Source organism: Aquila chrysaetos, chromosome 8 (genome assembly GCF_900496995.4).
Source record: "Aquila chrysaetos chrysaetos chromosome 8, bAquChr1.4, whole genome shotgun sequence".
Classification (NCBI taxonomy): Eukaryota; Metazoa; Chordata; class Aves; order Accipitriformes; family Accipitridae; genus Aquila; species Aquila chrysaetos.
Genome location: NC_044011.1, coordinates 3,540,494 through 3,560,569, shown reverse-complemented (window position 1 = coordinate 3,560,569; position 20,076 = coordinate 3,540,494). Strand labels below are relative to the sequence as shown.

Sequence of the window (20,076 nt, the reverse complement as noted above, 5' to 3'; positions counted from 1 at the left end):
CCCTTCCCTTTGCACCCTAGGATTTGGGGCTGGGGGCCGAGAGCCCTTTAGGAAGGTTGCAAACGTAGAGACACGCGCACGTACACGCACACGCGTGCATCTATACGTACGCGTACACGCGCACACCTGCGTGCAAATACACGCGTGCACACCTGAGCATGCACGCGCGGGTGCACAGGTGCGTGCCCATACTTGCACGCGCACACACGCGTGCGCACAGACGTGCACTCACACGTGCGCGCGCGCACACACGCACGCCCCCTCCTCGCCCTGCGCCGAAGCATCCGTGCCCGTCCCACCACCTCTCCGCAGGGCACCCCGGGGGACGGCGATCCCGCGGGACAGACGGAAGCCTGGCCGCGTCCCCCCCGTCCCTGGCAGGGACCCACTGGCAACCTCACGCCTCCTCCCCTGGGGAAACCTCCCCAGGAACCCCCCCTCTTTTTTTTTAAAAAAAAAAAAAAGAGAAAACCCCAACCCTACGTGAAGGAGGGGGGCAGCCAGAGGATTCCCGGGGATTCCCCGCAGGGAAACCCGGAGCCTCATAAATAAGATAGCGGGGGGCACCGGGAACACGACAACGCCGAGTCGGGGCGGGACGAGCGGCTGGGGAGGGCCATGGGGCGCGGGCAGGCAGGCGGCAGGGCGCAGCCTCGACGCCGCAAGATGTTGCGCCCCGATAACCTTGTTTACGGGGGGCCCCGGGGTGGGGGGTGGGGGGCCGGGTGAGCCCGAAGTTGGGGGGGAAGATTAGGGAGGTGAACGTGACTCAGGGCATTTGGGTGCGTTCCCCCGCGCCGCGCGACTCTTTCCCTGCGGGCAGCTGCAGGCGGAGCGCGGGCAGGGGCTGGCGGCGAGGGCAGGGGCGTCACGGAGCCACCCCGGGGGTAAGGTGGGGGGGTCGTGGGTGGGGGCGGCACCTCGGGGCGTCCCTGGGTGCTGGGAGCGGGGGGACGGGGTGCGCGGGGGGGACGGTGGGGCCAGGCGGGGCTGGGGGGAGCACCCCGGGGTGCCCCCGGAGTGGGGTGGCGTCTGGAGGGATGTCAGTGGGGTGTGCCCACCCATGGGATGTATGGGGTCCATACTGAGCCACGTTGGGTACCTGCTGCAGGAGGGAGCTGAGCCACGCTGCACGGGTGGCGTGGGATGTATAGGCTCCATACTGAGCCACGTTGGGTACCTGCTGCAGGAGGGATTGCTGAGCCACGCTGCACAGATGGCATGGAATGTATAGGCTCCATACTGAGCCACGTTGGGTACCTGCTGCAGGAGGGATCCCAGCCACGCTGCACAGATGGCATGGAATGTATAGGCTCCATACTGAGCCACGTTGGGTACCTGCTGCGGGAGGGAGCTGAGCCACGCTGCACGGGTGGCGTGGGATGTATGGGCTCCATACTGAGCCACGTTGGGTACCTGCTGCAGGAGGGATCCCAGCCACGCTGCACGGATGGCGTGGGATGTATGGGCTCCATACTGAGCCACGTTGGGTACCTGCTGCAGGAGGGAGCTGAGCCACGCTGCACGGATGGCGTGGGATGTATGGGCTCCATACTGAGCACCTGCTGTGGGAGGGAGGTCCTGCACCAAGCCACACTGCGTGGATGGTGTGAGAGGTATGGGCTCTGTGCTGAGTGTGTGCGATACGTGCTTTGGGAGGTCTGGGCTCTATACGGAGTTGTGCTGGATATATGGTGTAGGAGGCATGAGTCCAGTCCTGAGTCATGCTAGCCATGTGGCGTGGGAGGTATGGGCTCTATACTGAGCACGTTGGCTATGTGGTGCAGGAGGTACGGGCTCTATACTGTGCACAAGAGGTGTATGGTGTAGGAGGTATGGACTCCATACCATGCATGTGATGAGGGAGTTATGGGCTCTACACTGTGCACATGGGGTGTATGGTGTAGGAGGTATGGAGTCCATACCATGCATGTGATGAGGGAGGTATGGGCTCTACACTGCGCACATGGGGTGTATGGTGTAGGAGGTATGGAGTCCATACCATGCATGTGATGAGGGAGTTATGGGCTCTACACTGTGCACATGGGGTGTATGGTGTAGGAGGTATGGAGTCCATACCATGCATGTGATGAGGGAGGTATGGGCTCTACACTGCGCACATGGGGTGTAAGGTGTAGGAGGTATAGACTCCATACCATGCACATGACGAGGGAGGTATGTGCTCTATACTGCGCACGTGGCGTGTATGGTGCAGGAGGTATGGACTCCATACCATGCACGTGACGAGGGAGGTATGGGCTCTATACTGCACACATGGGGTGTATGGTGTAGGAGGTATGGACTCCATACCATGCACATGATATGGGAGGTATGGGCTCTACACTGTGCACGCGAGATGGGCTCTGTATGGCACACACGGCGTGGAACGTATGGGCTCTATAAGGTGCAAGGTGGCACAGGGATGGATTCTCCGGGTCACCTGTGCGCGGGGTGACCGGTGCCCAGCGGGTCCCCCCCAGCCCCTCACCCCGGCCTCGGGGCACCTCCTGGACCCCGGGGGGGGGGACGGACAGCGGCGGGGGGGGGGGGGGGGACGGGGCGGGGGCCGACACCGCCCGGGCGTTATCAGCGGGACGCAGCCCCGCACACCGGGCTGATGCAAGAGCCGCCGGCGGGGCTTTGGGGGGGGGGGGGTGTTGGGGTTCGGGGGGGGGGGGCCCCGGGCCAGGCCGGCCTGGGGGGGGGGGGCCGGGGGCCGCTGGCGCTGCGGGGCCAGGCGGGGCAGGAAGGAGGAGGCCGGGTCCGGAGCCGGCCGCCGTTCCCGTGGCCCCGCCGAGGTTCCCGCACCCCACCGGGGGGGGTCCCGTGGCCCCCAGCGGGGGTCTCCGTCCCCCCACCCCGGCTGCCGGCCGGGAGCGAGCTCCTGCATCACCCTGGTGAGATCTGAATGGGGGGGGGGGGGGGGGCTGGTGTCCCCCCCAAAGACCCCCTGACCTCGCAGCAACCCCCCCCTCCTCCTCCCCATGAGCCCCCCGTGTTTGTGGGGGGGGGCCCTGGGCCGGGGCGGGGGGGGGGGGGCAGCCGGGGTTCCTCTCCCCCCAATCTAGGGGGGGATCCCCCCGGGGGGGTGTGTGTGTGTGTGTGTGCTGGGGCAGAGGGGGGCTGAGGATCTCGGGGCAGGACCCCCCCCCCCCCCAAAAGGAGGCTCCGGGCTGGGGGGGCAGGTGTGGGGGTCACGGGGGGTTATGGGGGGACTCGAACTCCTGGATCCCTCCGGGGGTGTCCCGGGGGGGGGCGCCGGGGGGGGGGGGGCGGAGTGCGGGGGTAGGGCGCCCCCTGGCGGTTGTCCCCCGCCACAGCCCCGGGGCAGCTGCGGGGGGGACACACGGGGGGGGGGCAGCCCTGGGGGGGGGGGTGTCACAGTGGGGTGCAGGGGGGGGGGGTGTGCAGGCACAGGTTGCACCTTCCCACCTGCAGGCACCCACCTGCCGCTCAGGGGGCTGCAGGGGCTTTGGGTGCTGAGCGGGGGGGGGGGGAAGCAGGGCCCCCCCCCCCCCCCACACCTCCTGCTGCGCACCCTGGGGTGCTTGTGCCATCCTGCTTTGGGATGTCGCCGTGAGCCCAGCTGTGCCTCGGTTTCCCCTTTCTCACCCCAGTGCTCTGCCAGGGGCTGTGGGGGGTGGGGGGGGGTTTGCTGGGGGCCCCGGGCACTGCAGTGTGGGACCCCAGCCCCTGTGCATGGGTCTATATGGGACCCTAGTCCCTGTGCATGGGTCTATATGGGACCTCACCTATGTGCATGGGTCTATATGGGACCCCAGTCCCTATGTGCGTGGGTCTATATGGGACCCCACCTATGTGCATGGGTCTATATGGGACCCCAGTCCCTGTGCGTGGGTCTATATGGGACCCCACCTATGTGCGTGGGTCTATATGGGACCCTAGTCCCTGTGCGTGGGTCTCTATGGGACCCCACCTATGTGCGTGGGTCTCTATGGCACCCTAGTCCCTGTGCGTGGGTCTATATGGGACCTCGCCTATGTGCATGGGTCTATATGGGACCCCAGCCCCTGTGCGTGGGTCTATATGGGACCCTAGTCCCTGTGCGTGGGTCTATACAGGACCCCAGTCCCTATGCGTGGGTCTATATGGGACCCTAGTCCCTGTGCGTGGGTCTATATGGGACCCCACCTATGTGCATGGGTCTATATGGGACCCCAGCCCCTGTGCGTGGGTCTATACAGGACCCCAGTCCCTATGCGTGGGTCTATATGGGACCCTAGTCCCTGTGCGTGGGTCTATATGGGACCCCACCTATGTGCGTGGGTCTCTATGGCACCCTAGTCCCTGTGCATGGGTCTATATGGGACCTCACCTATGTGCATGGGTCTATATGGGACCCCAGCCCCTGTGCGTGGGTCTATATGGGACCCTAGTCCCTGTGTGTGGGTCTATATGGGACCCCAGCCCCTGTGCGTGGGTCTATATGGGACCCTAGTCCCTGTGCGTGGGTCTATATGGGACCCCACCTATGTGCGTGGGTCTCTATGGGACCCCACCCACACGTGAGGGGTTGTGTGGGACCCAGCCCACGTACGCGGGTCCACGGGGGACCTGCCCCCCAGGCGCAGGACACGGCAGGACCAACCAGCATGTGTGGGCACGGGTGGGCCGGGGCGGGATGCCACGTCCCCGGTGGGAAGCTGCGAGGGGGGGGGCTCTGCCGTCGCTTGACGTCGGTTCCCGTCCCAGACGGCGGCCGGGCAGGGCACCACTTCCCCGGGGGACCCCCGGCCCCGGGACCTCCTGGCCCGTGGGGAGCGGGTTACGCAGGCGGGGGCTGCGGGAATGACCCCGGCGTCCGGCCTCAGCCCCATCCCGGGGGACAAATCCCACATCCCCCGGGGGGGGGGGGGGGGGGGGCACCGAGCACTGCCTCAGCCTCTCCTAACGTATTTTCTCTCCCTTTTCCCCCCCGCGCTCGCCCCGATGCCGCAGAGCGCCGGGTTATGGTGCTGCCGGGCTGATTGCCGGGACGCAGCGAGGCGGTGGCGGGGGTCGAGCCCGGAGCCATGGAGGGGCCCGGTCAGGTAGGGAGACCCGGCCCCAAGCCCCGGCTCTACCGCTGCGCCCCGGCTGGCTCCCACCCCCGGCACGGCCCCGGCGAGGCGCTGGGGGTGCTGGTCCCCACTGAACCCCCTTCTCTCTGTCCCGCAGGAGGCCTACGAGGAGACGATGAGGAGGACCCTGGACCCCGAGGGCTACGAGGACCCCGGCATAAAGGACTCCCGCCTATCGCTGGGGGAGATGAGCAGTGAGTGGCTCCCTTGGGTGCTGGGGGACGCTGGGCACCGCCGTTGCATGGGGAATGGCATCGCACGGGCGCCAGTGTCGTACGGGCGCCAGCGTCGCAGGGGTGACGGCGTTGCGTGGGCGATGGCACCGCGCGGGCACCGGCGTTGCACGGGAACCGGCACCGGCTGGGTGCCAGCGTCGCAGGGGCACCGGTGGTTTAAGGTTGCATGTTGCATGGGTGCCAGCGTTTCAGGGGTGCCAGCTATGCATGGGTACCAGCACGGCACAGGCGTGTTGCATGGGCGCCAGCGTTGCATGGGCGCCAGCGTTGCATGGGTGCCAGCGTTGTATAGGTGCCAGCGTTGCATGGGGACCCGTGTTGCATCAGCACCATATTAGATGGGTGCCAGCATGGCACAGACGCGTTGCATGGGCACCAGCGTTGCATGGGCACCGGCGTTGCACGGGTGCCAGCGTTGCACAGATGTGTCGCACGCGTGCCAGCGTTGCACAGGCAGCAGGGCTCGCTCGGAGCCCCGGGGAGGTCCGGCAGGGACACGCAGCCCTCGGGATCGCTTCTCCCGAAGGCAGCGACGCCCTTTGCCAAAGCCCTGGAGCCGGTGAGGTGCCACCTCCGGCGCAAGGGCTGTGGGTGCCCGAGACAGGGCCGGGCTTGGGGACACCCAAGGTCCTCGAGGCCACGACCGAGAGCCCCCGGGGAGGGAGGTGAGGGGAGTTTGGGGGGGTTCCGCGTGCCCCAGAGCATCCCCTTGCCCAAAGCTCGGTTGATTTGGAGCTGCCACCCCGAGGGGGTGCTCGGGCTGTGCCGGCTCCCGGCCTCCAGACCCTCGGGTCCCCGTTTGGGGTGACGCACGTCGGGGGGGTAACGCTGCCGCCTGTTCTGCGCAGGGGCCAGCGCCGGCACCGGGTCCCCCTTGCACGCGTGGAGGGCCAGAGCCGAGGAGCTGACGCCCCTGCGGTGAGTCCCCCAAATCGGGCAAAGGGGACGGACGCTGCCCCCCCCCTGCCCGGCTGGCATCGGCAAGGGGAGGCTGCCGGCACCCATGGGTGCCCGGCGCTGACCCCCCCCCCCCCCCCCCGACCCCGTCCTGGCGGTGTGTGTTTTGCAGCCAGTATTTGCCCAGCCGCCGGGGATGCTATGACGTGGATGGGAGGAGGCGCGCGGCCGGGGCCCCCCCCGGGACAGGCGAGCCGCCGTGGCGGAGGGCAGCGTGAGTGACCACGGGGGCACCGGGGGACGAAGCCCAGCCCCGGCATTCCCCCCCATCCCCAACCCAGCCCTCCGTCGCGCCACCCGCCCGGGCTTTGCCACCCCCGTCCCCACCCTTCGCGGGGTGACCGTCACCCGGGCGTCAGGGCACGCCGCGGGGTGACCGCTGCCGCTCGTCGTAATCGCCCGCTGATTGAGGATAAATAAAGTCTTTGTTTGGGGTGAGGACAAGAACCACTTGGGGCTGAACGCCGGCTGGCGCCGGGCGGCTTGGCGGCGGTGGCAGCGGGCCGCGACGAGGACAGGCTCGTGCCCACGTGCCACGGCCAACGCTGTCGGGGACACTGGGGAGGGGGGGGGACACGCGCCCCATCCCTGCTCGCGTGGGCACGGCATCCTTCAGCCGGCAGAGCGGGATGCGGCTCTTACGGCATCGCCCCGCCGGGTGACCTGGCTGGGGGCAGCGAGGGGACCGCGGTGGTCCCCAGTTGGGGGAGAAGGGGACGGGGTGAGCCTGTCCCCGGTACTGGGGCGGCCACGGGCGAGCGGGACCCGCGCTGGTGTTTACTGTCAGCAAAGGCAAAGTGCTCCGGGATTTACGGTGCACACAGGGCGGCTGTGGGGCGTGGGGCTCGGCCCCCGCTTTATAGGGCTGGAGCCTTGCGAGGCCGTGGGGAGCGCAGGGGGGGGTCGTAGGTAGGTGGGGGACGGGGAAGGGGACAACTCGAGCTCCTGGGGTCTGGCTGGCCGGGGATGTGCTGTCCCCATCCCAGTGCAAGGGGCAGCGCTCGGTGCTGGGGTCAGGGTTGTGCCGGTGGCGGGGTGGTGGGACAGAGCGTGGCCACGAGTCCTGCCCGCACCCCGGCGCCCGTGATGTCCCCAGACTGTCACCTTGCCCCAGGAGCTGGGCTGCAGGGATTCGAGGGGCTGGAGGTGGGCACCGGCGGGGCGGGGGGTGATGGAGGGACACATCCAGCAAGCCCTAACTGGTTTAAGGATGGGGGTTATAAGGGTGGGGATACATCCAGCAAACCCCAGCTGGGTCTGGGATGGGGCAGTGGAGGGGGGGACACGTCCAGCGAGTCCCAGCTGGGTCTGGGGTGGGGGTGGTGGAGCAGGAGACACATCCAGGCAACCCCGACCGGGTCTGGGATGGGAGCGATGAGGGGGAGATGCCTCCAACAGACCCCAGGGGGGTCCGGGCCAGGGCAGGGACCAGCTAATGCATCGGCGGCTCCGCTCGCAGCTCCGTCAGTGACCGATGTGGATCTGGAGGCGGCGGGGAGCACGAGGCCTGTGTCCCAGCGAGAGACCCATGAGGTGGGTGCTGCCCTGGGGACCCCCATTCCCTCCCCATTCCCTCCCCATTCCCGGGGGTGGGCGGACTGTGGCCATCTGGGGACCAACCTCACCCCAAGCCCTGGGGGACACCAGGGCACGGGGAGATGCTGACACGGGAGCTGCAGCTCTGGGTCTCCTGGGGGTCCCCGGTGAGGCCAGGGGGGACCCTGACCCCCCGCCCCGGCTCCGGCTGCAGGGCTACGTGGAGCTGCACGAGCTGGTCATGGACAACAGAAAGGAGCTGTACTGGATGGAGGCCAGCCACTGGCTCAAACTGGAGGAAGACTTCAAGGAAGCCGGGCACTGGGGCCAGCCCCATCTCTCCTTCCTGACCTACCGCAGCCTCCTGGATATCCGACGGGCTTTGCCCAAAGGTGGGGACACCGGCCGGGGCCGGGATGGCGGCAGGGACCCCGCGCCAGCCGGCCGGTGACGGTGCTATCCCCGTAGGCGCCGTGCTCCTCAACGTGGCGGCCACCTCGCTGGCGGCCATCGCCCACATCCTCATCGACCAGATGATCTACGAGGGGCAGATCAAGCCGCAGGACCGCGATGACATCCTGAGGACGCTGCTGCTGGAGCACAAGTACGGCTGGGGGTGATGGCCCCGGGGCGGGGGGGGGAACGACCCCCAGTGTCCAGGCTGGATCCGACCCCAGCGAGTCCCGCTGGAGCCTGGCACGGGGCGGAAAAGCCCCTCCGTGGTTTGGCTTTGCCTCCCAGCCCAGTTTGGGGGTCCCCGCACACCCCCCAGAGCTGGGGCTGTCTTATGGGGTTTTGGGGGGGGGGGTGTCAAGCGGCGCTGGCCCATCTGACGCCGCCCTCGCTGCTGCTCTAGGCACCCCGGCGAGGTCAAGCAGTTTGGGACCCTGTCACCGGCGCAGCTGCAGCGCTCGGGCACGGGCCGGGCAGAGACGGAGCAGCCGCTGCTGCGGGAGCAGCAGCCCCTGGAGATGCGCAGGCTGGCCGGGGCCGAGCAGGCGAGCGGGGACAGGGCTGGGGTGGGGGGTGATGGGGGGCCGGGGGGGGTGCAGGGGGGCGTTGGGGTGCAGAGTCAGGGGTGCCGGGTGTGGGGAGGGCTGCTGGGAGATGCATACGAGGTGTACGTGAACACACGCACCTTCGCGCACGCGCGTGCACACACCGGACAGTTGCACGCCAAGCGGCGTGCAGGCTCTCGCAGGGACCCCCGTGCTGCGCATCCCCCGGGGAGTGCACCCACCCACTCGTGCACGCTTGCACACCTATCCGCACGCACGAGCATGCACAAGTGCACGGGCACAAACACCTCCCCAAACTCCCACGCACACCGCTTTCTCTCACCCTCACACGCATGTGCACACACGTGCACGTGCACACTCGTGCAGGCGCATGCGCATACCTTCACACTTGCAGGGGCACGCACACACGTGGGTGCACACGCATGCACATACACGTGCACGCAGGGGAGGTGTTGCCGTGGGATGGTGCAGAGGTGGTAGCGGGGGAGCCGGGCTTTCAGGGGACAGAGGGGACACGCAGGGGATGGCGGGGGACGTGCAGGGGATGGAGGGGGAGACGCAGGGGACAGCCACCAAGGATGGCTGGGTGATTCCTGCTATTTGTCTGCCTGCAACAGAGCCCGAGCGGGGCCACTAGACCCCAGCTCCCTGAGAAGGTCCCCAAGGATGCCGAGGCCACGCTGGTCCTCGTGGGTGAGTGGTCAGCGGGGAGGTGGGTGCAGGGTCAGGGTGGTGGGTGCGGGGCCGGGCTGTGCAGGGGGAGCTTTGGCGTCTGCCCGTCGCTGCCTGCTCGCTCACTCGCTGCATTTCTTGTGCCTTTTTTGACTCTCCCCGACCTCAGCCTTCGCCGCTGCCTGCTGCTGCTCAGTGCTGCTCTCTGGGCCCCGTGTCTCCATGTCCCTTGTCCTCATGTCCCATTTCTCCACTCCCCTGTGCCCCCATGTTCCATGTCTCTATGTCCCCATGCCCCGATGTCCCTGTGCTCCCATGCCCACCTATCCCTGTGTCCCCGTGTCTGTGTGTCCCTGTGCCTCAGTGTCATCATGTCTTTGTGCCCCTACCCTATTCCCTTTGTCCCCCCATGTCCCCATGCCTCTGTGTCACCTTGTGTCCATATCCCGATGTCCCCATGTTTCGATGTCCCCACGTCTCCGTGCTCCTGTGTCCCCACGTCCCTGTGCCCCGTGTCCCTGTGCCCGGCCCCCCCCCATGACCCCCATCCCATCCCATCCTCCCCCCAGGCTGCGCAGCCTTCCTGGAGCAGCCGACGCTGGCCTTCATGCGCCTGAAGAACGCGGTGACGCTGGACACCGTCCTCAACGTGTCCCTACCCGTCCGCTTCCTCTTCGTGGTCCTGGGCCCCGACAGCCCCCACATCAGCTACCACGAGATCGGCCGCACCATCGCCACCATGATGTCTGAGAGGGTACGGCTCACCCGCCATTGCCACCAGCACTGCCCTCCAGGGTGCCAGCCCCCCTGAGCACCCCAAAGTCCCCAGCCCTGGGGCTGCACCCTCTAACAGGGCTCGTCCCACTGTGCCCTGTCCCTCTCTGTGCCCGTGTCCCTGTGCCACTATGTCGCCTTGTCCCCATGCACCTGTGTCCTCATCCTTCTGGGTCTCCATGTCCTCGTGCGCCCCTGTCCCCATCTCCACATGCACCCCTGTCCCTATGTCCATATGCATCCCTGTCCCCACACTTCTTCTGTGTCCCTATGTCCCCGAGGTCGAATATCCCCTTGTCCCCGTGTGTCCAAGCAACCATGTCCTCATACTCCTGTGGTCCTAAGTCCCCCACGTCCCCCGTTATCCCCCTGTCCCCAAGCCCCCGTGTCCCTGCTCATCCTCATGCCCCCATGTCCACATGCTATCATGTCCCCACGATGCCCCATCCCCGTGGGGATGCTCAGGGACCGGGCGGGTGCCCAGCAGCACCCAAGGGTGCTGAAGATGGCTGAGCGCCCGTCCCCGGGGCCACCCCGCAGGTCTTTCGCCGGGACGCCTACCTGGCCGAGAGTCGCCAGGAGCTGCTGAAGGGGGTGGACGATTTTCTGGAGGCCAGCATCGTCCTGCCGCCCACCGACACCATTAACGAGCAGCTCCTCCGCAGCCTGGTGCCACTGCAGCACGAGCTGCTCCGCCGCCGCCACCAGCCCCCCGAGAAAGCGCCGGCCAAGGATTTCCTAAAAGACCTGAGTACGGCAGGGACCACCCCAGCCCCCCTGGGATCCCCCGTCCCCGTGGTCGGCGGGACCCCCCTCCCTTGCAGGTGGGGTCCCCCCATGGCCGCCTGCTTGTGTCCCCAGGGCTGGAAGAACCGGTGCCGGAGGACGACGACCCCCTGCGCAGGACGGGGAGACCTTTTGGGGGGCTGGTGCGGGACATCCGCCGCCGGTACCCCAAATATCTCAGCGACATCAAGGATGGCTTGAGCCCCCAGTGTCTGGCCGCCATCATCTTCATCTACTTTGCGGCGCTGTCACCTGCTATCACCTTTGGAGGCTTGCTGAGTAATGGGGGGGACAGGCTGGGGACGCGCCAGGGGATGGGGACGTCCCCCAGCTGGGCACGGGGCTGGGGGAGCGGGGGTGCCACCGCCTGCAGCACCATCCCCTGGGGATGGCCCTGGCGGGGGGGCGGGTATTGCACCCCCTAATCCCCGTGCTGAGGAGTGTGGGATGGGGGGACACAGCGCTGTCTCCCCCCCCCCGGCACCCACCGGCTCTGCCCCCCCCCTCCAGGTGAGAAGACCAACGGCATGATGGGGGTGTCGGAGCTGCTCCTCTCCACCTGCGTGCAGTGCGTCCTCTTCAGCATCCTCAGTGCCCAGCCCCTGCTCGTCGTCGGCTTCTCAGGGCCCCTCCTCGTCTTCGAGGAAGCCTTCTACTCGGTGGGTGCCCCCCTGCGCCCCTGGGTGCCCCCCGCCCACCCACCAGTGGTCCCCACAGCGGGCTCGCGGTGTCCCCACCAGCCCTGGCAGAAGCACAGGGTGCTGCCATGAGGGGATGCCACGTGGGTGACGGCACGTGGGTGATGCTGCATGGGTGATGCCACGTGGGTGATGCTGCATGGGTGATGCCATGTGGGTGACGGCACGTGGGTGATGCTGCATGGGTGATGCCACGTGGGTGACGGCACGTGGGTGATGCTGCATGGGTGATGCCATGTGGGTGATGCTGCATGGGTGATGCCATGTGGGTGACAGCACGTGGGTGATGCTGCATGGGTGATGCCACGTGGGTGACGGCACGTGGGTGATGGCACGTGGGTGATGCTGCATGGGTGATGCCATGTGGGTGACAGCACGTGGGTGATGCTGCATGGGTGATGCCACGTGGGTGACGGCACGTGGGTGACGGCACGTGGGTGATGCTGCATGGGTGATGCCACGTGGGTGACGGCACGTGGGTGACGGCACGTGGGTGATGCTGCATGGGTGATGCCACGTGGGTGACGGCACGTGGGTGATGCTGCGTGGGTGATGCCACGTGGGTGATGCCAAATAGCTGACACCACGTGGGTGACACCACGCAAGTGATGCCATTGGGGTGCTGCCAGGCGGGTGATCCCACAGGGGTCCTGCCGCACCGGGGTACCGCTATCCCCATCCTGGCACTCCCCAGCCCCTGGGTGGGAGACGCAGGGCCACCGTGGGACCCTGGGGTCCAGCCCCCCTGGGTGCCCATGTCGGGAGCTCCGGGGGGCTGACAGCACTGTGCCCTCCGGCTCCCCAGTTCTGCAATAGCTATGGCATGGAGTACATCGTGGGCCGGGTCTGGATCGGCTTCTGGCTGATCCTGCTGGTGCTGGTGGTGGTGGCCTGCGAGGGCAGCTTCCTGGTGCGCTACCTGTCCCGCTACACCCAGGAGATCTTCTCCTTCCTCATCTCCCTCATCTTCATCTACGAGACCTTCTACAAGCTTGTCACGGTGAGGGGCCCGGGGGTCCCGCGGTGGGAAAGAGGTGGGGGGCTGCAGATTGTAGTCGTCACCCAGGTTTCCATAGAAATGGGGGGAGCTGGGTGAGGGATGCAGGTGAGGGATGGAGCCCATCTCTCAGCGATTTCTCCCTCTTCCCAGGTGTTTCCCAGCTCGTGCTTCTCTCCACAGCAGGGGGTTTGGGGCAGGGAGGTGAAGCCCAGGCAGATGTCCCACCTGGGCTGCACCAAACACCGTCCTTGCCCAGGAATTGCCCAGAGCCCTGATTTCTTCCCCCATCCCCTGGCTCAGACCCTTCCCAGCTGGCTGGTAGCAATGGGACAGTGTCACCCTGTGCACTGAGTGCCCACAGGGACACCTCTGGTGCCGGAGAGGTGACAGGCAGGACACATGCCCCATCACACCCTGTCCCCCCCATCACACCGAGGTGCCCCCCTCTACAGGCTCGGCACAGCCCCAAAACACCCTGGGTGACGCATGGTCCGCAGCAGGGCCGTGCTCGTCCGTCCCCACCGTGCCACCCAGCCCCTGCTCTGGCCCCATTTCCGAAGGAGCGTGGAGAAAACCAAGCCTAAAAATAACTCCCTGCTCACCGTGTGCCAAGCTCCCAGCCTCACCGGTTGTCCTGGCACGCACCCATACACCCACAGGGCTCCCAGCATGGCAGGAGGAGTTCAGGGGGATCCCCCATCCCCACCCGCTAGCGGGGATCCCATCCTCCCTGACCCTCTCCCTTTTCCTCCACAGATCTTCAAGGATCACCCGCTACAGCGGATTTACAGCACGGTGGACGTAATTGACCCCACGGTGCCAGAGCCCAACACGGCGCTGCTGTCCCTCGTCCTCATGGCCGGCACCTTCTTCCTCGCCTTCTTCCTTCGCAAGTTTAAGAATAGCGCTTTCCTGCCTGGCAGGGTGAGGACGGGGAGGGGCACAGTGGTGTCCCCATCGTCATTCCCCCCCCACTGGACCCAGGGACAGCGCTGGGGGCAAAATGGGGGCTCGGCGGGTGCGGTTTCCTGAAAGGGGCTGGCTGAGACCGTGCAAACTCATTGCATGCTCCTGCAGAGGCCTTTGCGAGAGCTCGCTGCCGGCGGGGACACGGCAGGCGGGGATCCCCTCGGCTGGGTGGGGACACAGGCGGGTTTAACGTGATTACGGTGTCCCCCCAGGTCCGGCGCTTGATCGGGGACTTTGGGGTGCCCATTTCCATCTTCATCATGGCGCTGGTCGACTTCTTCATCAAGGACACGTACACGCAGGTCCGGGAGAAGCGGGAGGGAAGGGCTGAGGGGAGACGGGTGTCCCCAACAAGGGGACGGGGAGCCGGGTGCCCCATCCCTGTCCCCTCACTCCCCCATCTCCGCTCCCATCCAGAAACTGAATGTCCCCAAAGGGCTGGAGGTCACCAACGCGTCCGCCCGGGGCTGGTTTATCAACCCCATGGGGAAGGACAACAGCTTCCCCATCTGGATGATGTTCGCCTCCGTGGTGCCCGCCCTCCTGGTCTTCATCCTCATCTTCCTCGAGACACAGATCACCACGTGAGGACCGGAGGGATACAGGGAGGGAAGGGAGGACTGCGGGGTGCCTGGCAGGACAGGGATGGAAAGGGACTTCCCACCATTGACTCTTCCCTCTCCGTCCCCGGCAGCCTCATCGTCAGCAAGCCCGAGAGGAAGCTGGTGAAAGGCTCCGGCTTCCACCTGGACCTGCTGCTGATCGTGGCCATGGGGGGGCTGGCCGCCCTCTTCGGCATGCCCTGGCTCAGCGCCACCACCGTCCGCACCATCACCCACGCCAACGCCCTCACCGTCATGAGCAAGACCTCCGCTGCTGGCGAGAAGTCCCAGATCTTGGAGGTCAAGGAACAACGCGTGAGCGGCTTCTTTGTGGCCTTACTCATCGGTGAGCTGGGGATGTGCCCCCCCCCCAACCCCAGCCCGGGCAGCGAGGGCTGCGTGCCCCCAACAGCTCTCCCTGACCTCTCCCCCTCCGCCGCAGGCATCTCCATCCTCATGGAGCCCATCCTAAAGTACATCCCGCTGGCCGTGCTCTTCGGCATCTTCCTCTACATGGGCGTCACCTCCCTCTTTGGCATCCAACTCTTTGACCGCATCCTGCTCTTGCTGATGCCACCCAAGTACCACCCCAGAGAGCCCTACGTCACCCGGGTGAGTGAGCCCTGTGTCACCCGGCCGGGTGGCCGTGGGCGTGGGGGTGTCCTGGGCTGCGGGACCCCGCGGTGCCGCCTGCAGTTGCTTGGGGCTCCCCCAAAGAGCCTCCTCCTTCAGTGTTGACCTTCGCTGGGCTCTTTGGGCCACTCATCCTGCCTAGTACTCAGCACCCTGGGAAGGGTGCGGGGTGCTGGACCCACCACCCTGACCCCGCCGGGCTCCTTGTCCTGCAGGTGAAGACTTGGCGGATGCACCTCTTCACCTTCACCCAGATCATCGTCCTCGGGCTGCTGTGGGTGGTGAAGTCCACCCCGGCCTCGCTGGCGCTGCCCTTCGTCCTCATCCTCACCGTGCCCCTGCGGCGCTTACTGCTGCCCAGGATCTTCCAGGACATCGAGCTCAAATGCGTACGTAGCCCTGGCGTGGGCTGGGAGCCGTTGCGGTGCTGTCCCCGTCCCTGTGCCCATCCCTGTCCCCATCCTCACCCTCACCCCCATCCCTATCCCTGTCTCCATCCTTGTTCCCCGACCCTATCACTGTCCCCACCCTCATCCCTGTCCCTGCCCATGTCTCCATCCTCATCCCCATCCCTGTCCCCATCCTCATCCCCATCCTCATCCCCATCCCTATCCCTGTCTCCATCCTTGTTCCTGTCCCTATCACTGTCCCCACCCTCATCCCTGTCCCTGCCCATGTCTCCATCCTCATCCCCATCCCTGTCCCCATCCTCATCCCCATCTGTATCCCCATCCTCATCCTCACCCCCATCCCTATCCCTGTCTCCATCCTTGTTCCCATCCCTATTGCCATCCCCAGCCTCATCCCTGCCCCTATTCCCATAGCCACCCCAGCCCCTATCTCTGCCTCCATCCCCGTCACTGTCCCTGTCCTCAATCCTGTCCCCATTCCTGACCCCTCCCCACACCCACCCTGTCCCCATCCTACCTCTCCCCGTCCCCATCCCTGTCCCCGTCCCAGTCCCCATCCCACCTAACACCCTCTCCCGTCCCTCCAGCTGGACGCGGACGATGCCGTGGTGACCTTCGAAGAGACGACGGGCACGGACGTGTACAACGAGGTGCAGATGCCCAGCTAAGGGCTCACTGCCACCCGCCCCCCCCCGGATGGCCCAGCACCCCCCTGGTCTCCCCCCACCTGCTTATAGCTCCACTGCTGCCATCCTGGGGCTGCTGGGTGACAGAGAACTTGGGGACACGGCCCCGGTCCCCACCTTGTGAATGGAGACTTTTTTTTTTTTTCTTTTCCCTTTTTTCCCCTTTTTTTAAAAATATTTTGGATGGTGTGGTCTCACCCGCACTTTGCTACCCGCTGGGGAAGAGGCTGCCTGGGCTGGGGGGGGGGGGGGTCCCACAGGCCACCCCCCACCCCATGGCAGGGTGGGATAGCCTGTGTCCCATGTCACTGTCCTGTCCCCAAGGCCACCCTGGGGCTGTGACCGGGCACGGGAAGGAGCTGGAGGAAGACTCCCGAGCCCGGAGACAGGAGGAAGGCAGGGACGGGGTGACATGGCAGGGATGGAGATGCAGCAGGATGGGGTCCCCCCCCATTCCCCCCAGCCCCGCTGCCTCCCCCGGGGAGTCCCCCCCGCCCAGCCCCTCTTCCCCAGACGAACTTTCAGTGCTAACGAGCGCGAGCTGGGACAGATCCTTCACCCCATGGAGCCCTTTTCCCCATCGTTTTGCTCCGGCGAGAGCATCCCGGCGGCTCCGCTCTGCGCTCATGGCCGCTCACAGCATCTCCCAGGGTCAGGATGTAAATAGTCTAGCGAGGGGATTTATATATTTGCAATGAAGATAATCATGGTAAACCCCCCCCCCCCCCAAAAAAAAATTATGCTGACGCTTCCGCAGGTAGGATTCACGTAGAACCAAACAAAAATCCCAAAAAAGGCCAGAAAAGTGCCTTAAAAAAAGAAAAAAATGAGGGGGAAAAAAAAAAAAAAGCAGCTGCAAGGAGTGATCTGTATATTTGATGCTAGCGATTGGGGGAGTCTGTAATTTATTTCTAAAGGCTGATTGTGCTCCTGCCCACGGCGGGGGCCGTGTGCGTGTGTGTGTATATACTAGAGAGAAACTATATAAAAATTTACAATTTTCTAGAAAGGCTTATTTTAAAGGATCCTGGTCAGGGCCTAAACTCTACGGACCAGTCTGGCAGCATCATTTAACTGATGAATTAGTGTTAGTATCATTCTTTTATTTTTTTAGCATTTCAGTTAAACCCGTGTAGTTTTTCCTTGATTTTTCCCTTGCTTGCTGACCGCGTCTTGCCCCGTCTCCGTCGGGATTGCTCCCAAACTGGCCGAGCATCCTCCTGCTTCTGCCGGGGCTGATCCTGTCCTGCTCAGACCCAAGGGCCGGATCCAGCCAGGGTGCAGCACACCCGATCAGGCTGCAAATTTGCTCCTTTTTGCATAAACCGGAGCGGGGGAGGCCCCAAAATCAGCATGGAGGATGGCGGAGGGGGGGCAGCCGTGCCCAGGGCTGTGCTGCCTCATGTTTGGGTTGGTTTAGTTTTATTAATTATGTGTCCGAAATAAACAATGTTGCGAGCTTTGGGGTGTTTTTTTTCCCTTCCCTTCCCCGCCCACCTCTTTAATAAAGGCTTTAATAAAGAAATAAATAAAATCAGAGAGGAAGTGGGGTTTTTCTTTCTGGGCATTTGCTGGGGGGGGTGTGTCACCTTATTTAATTGCCTCCCCCCTCCCCAAAAGAGCAGCAGCATCCCTTGGAGGTGTCTGTCCCCGCCACCCCAAGATACTCAGTGTAGCTGTACCAAGATGCTTGCCATGGCGTCCCGGGATGCTCGCTGCATCCTGGGGTGCTCACTGCAGCCATCCTGGGATGCTCCCCATAGTCATCCCGGGATGCTCCCAGCGGCCATCCCGGGATGCTCCCCACAGCCATCCTGGGATGCTCCCCGCAGCCATCCCGGGATGCTACCTGCAGACATCCTGGGATGCTCAGCCCCCCCTTACCCCCCCTGCACCCCAGGGTGCTGCCCTATTGCTGCCGGCCACACGGCCACAGCCGTCCCTGCTCCGGGGGACACACGCTGAGCCGTCTGCCCGGGGACGTTGTAGTAACATGCCACAGAACAAACCCCAGCCTCCATCACCCCACCCCACTCCAGACCATGCTGGCACTAAATTGATCCCGATTACCCGTAATCTCATTAACGAGAGCAATCAGCAGGGCTGCTGCCCCCATGGAGGACACCTGCCCACGGCCCAGCTCTGTAAATAGGGCCATGGGAAGGGATATATCCATTTACCCTGTGCCTTTCTATGGGGCAGACATTGGGCTCAGCATCTGCAACTGCTCCCGACCATGAGCCCAAAGGCTCTCCGTGGGGCTGGGATAAATCCCATCGTGGTCACCAGCTTTTTCTGAGCCCTGTGTAGCTGCCCGCCCTTGTTTTCCAGAGCTAGAGGTACGCGGCCGGTGTTTTTCGGCCCAAGGCCTGCAGATCCGGCAGCTGCCTGTCCTTCTGCTGGTCTCACGTGGGCAAGCCACGCCGGGTGTCATCAGGAGGGCTCTGCATGCCGCTGCCGCCGGCCGGACCCGCTGCTGTGATCCCTGCCTCCGAAAGCCGGTGCTGCCGTGCCAGCGATGGAGGAAGGCATCTGCCTGTAGCCGGTGCAGCCTGCCTGCACCCCATCCTTCTTCCTTTCCACCTGGGAAGAGCTTTTTATTCTCTGGGAGATGTCAGCGAGGTCACTGCCATGGCATCCAGCCTGGTTTAGGGGGGGGGGATTTAGGTCAAGCTCTCATTTGAGCTTGACTTAGCTCAGCAAAATGTGGTTGGGGGGTGATTTGTGCTGGGGACCCACAGCCGTGGCTCGTGGCAGGGTGTGAATTGCGAGGGGGGGAAAAGAAAATACTAGTGAATAGGTTTGCTAACGAGGACGGGGGGAGCACAGAGCTGGAGAGCTGGGTCAGGTCGTAGCATCACCCCTGGAAGGGGAGAGGTGGGGTGCAGGGTGCCCGCAGCATCACGGGGTGCTTCGTGCCATCAGATGGCCGAGCTGCCCTCGGCTGTGCTGCCTGTACCTCTGCCGATGCAGGCAGGGCCACAGCCTTGGATCTCCCGGGGGCGTGCAGCAGAAAGCTTTCTGTTACTGTTTCTGCACTGAACAAGTGAAAATGCAACCCCCCCCCGCCAAATGCTCCAGTTGCTCCATCTTCCTGCACCTTTATTTGAAAAAAAATACTCATCTACACAAATAACAGCAATTAAAAAATTCCCTTGGTAAGAAGCAAGCCCTGGGGAGGGCACAGAGCAAGGAGGGGAGCGTTTGGGGTGCGTATTTGAGGAGTCCCTGTTTCTGGCCCACCTGCTGCAAGGGTTTCTGGCTGATTTCCAGGGCTCTGGTGTCCCTCCTCGGTGGCAAAAGCCACACAACCGCATCGCAGGGGGGGATCTGAGCTGCCATCAGGGCCGCAGCGTGTTTGCATGCCCCATCCAAAATGGCTTTTTGGTTAAAAATTAAAAATGTTGATTTTTGATGTGTTTGGCCTGATTGCCTCTAAATATTTTGTTGGTTTCTTTTTTTCTTTTGCAATTTTTCCCTCTTGCAAAACAGTGACATTTCACCTAATTTAGACCAGGGAAAACAGCTCAGCCGCGGGCCCTTTCCATGCAGAATAAATATATATATATTTCTTTTTAAGCTTTCGCTGGAGGGATTAACTGCTCGGCGCCGAAGCCGACTGGCGCGGCTTGGCACACCTCGGCGGCCGTGCCGGCTGGAGGCAGGACCGCGGGACGTGGCGGAGGGGCCGTCCATCCGCCCGGCTGGCTGGCTGATCCTTCGCTTGGGGATAAGGCCCAAATAAGCCACTTGCGCAGCCGGGCTTTCCCCCATCGCTGCCCCTGCACCCCCAAATCAGCTTGGGGGGCCAATTGCAGCCAGATTTGGGGATTTTATTTTTTTTTTTTTCCATATAAACAGCGAGGAAAATCCCCCGGATTCTGGCCATTCCCGTGCAGCCAGCCGGGGAATCGCCTGCAGCCAGCCAGCCCCGGGGCCTGACCCTGCGTTCCCAGGCCTCATCCTGCATCCCCGGAGTGGGTTCCCCGCTGCCCCTCGCTCCCCGCTGCCTCGCGG

The 20,076-nt window shown here is 64.6% G+C and overlaps 1 protein-coding gene across 4 annotated transcripts; it reads left to right on the top strand.

Annotated features, from left to right (window-relative positions):
* The first annotated feature begins 785 nt into the window (after positions 1-785).
* SLC4A1 (solute carrier family 4 member 1 (Diego blood group)) lies at positions 786-17,596 on the top strand. Of its 4 annotated transcripts, XM_041125169.1 has the most exons (23): positions 786-887; positions 4,960-5,051; positions 5,179-5,275; positions 6,166-6,235; positions 6,387-6,473; positions 6,985-7,010; positions 7,743-7,807; positions 8,025-8,202; positions 8,279-8,414; positions 8,667-8,808; positions 9,447-9,522; positions 10,071-10,255; positions 10,816-11,026; positions 11,137-11,340; positions 11,572-11,720; positions 12,565-12,759; positions 13,516-13,683; positions 13,941-14,030; positions 14,146-14,312; positions 14,423-14,676; positions 14,773-14,942; positions 15,179-15,352; positions 15,961-17,596. In XM_041125169.1, the coding sequence occupies exons 2-23, from the start codon at positions 5,034-5,036 to the stop codon at positions 16,039-16,041; spliced, it is 2,943 nt and encodes a 980-aa protein (XP_040981103.1). In that variant the 5' UTR covers positions 786-887; positions 4,960-5,033; the 3' UTR covers positions 16,042-17,596. The 4 variants fall into 4 exon arrangements, with proteins under 4 accessions (XP_040981103.1, XP_040981102.1, XP_029877308.1 ...); XM_041125168.1 differs by lacking the exons at positions 6,166-6,235; positions 6,985-7,010 and having other exon boundaries at positions 6,387-6,488; positions 7,734-7,807; XM_030021448.2 differs by lacking the exons at positions 6,166-6,235; positions 6,387-6,473; positions 6,985-7,010 and having other exon boundaries at positions 7,734-7,807.
* The last annotated feature ends 2,480 nt before the right edge of the window (positions 17,597-20,076 follow it).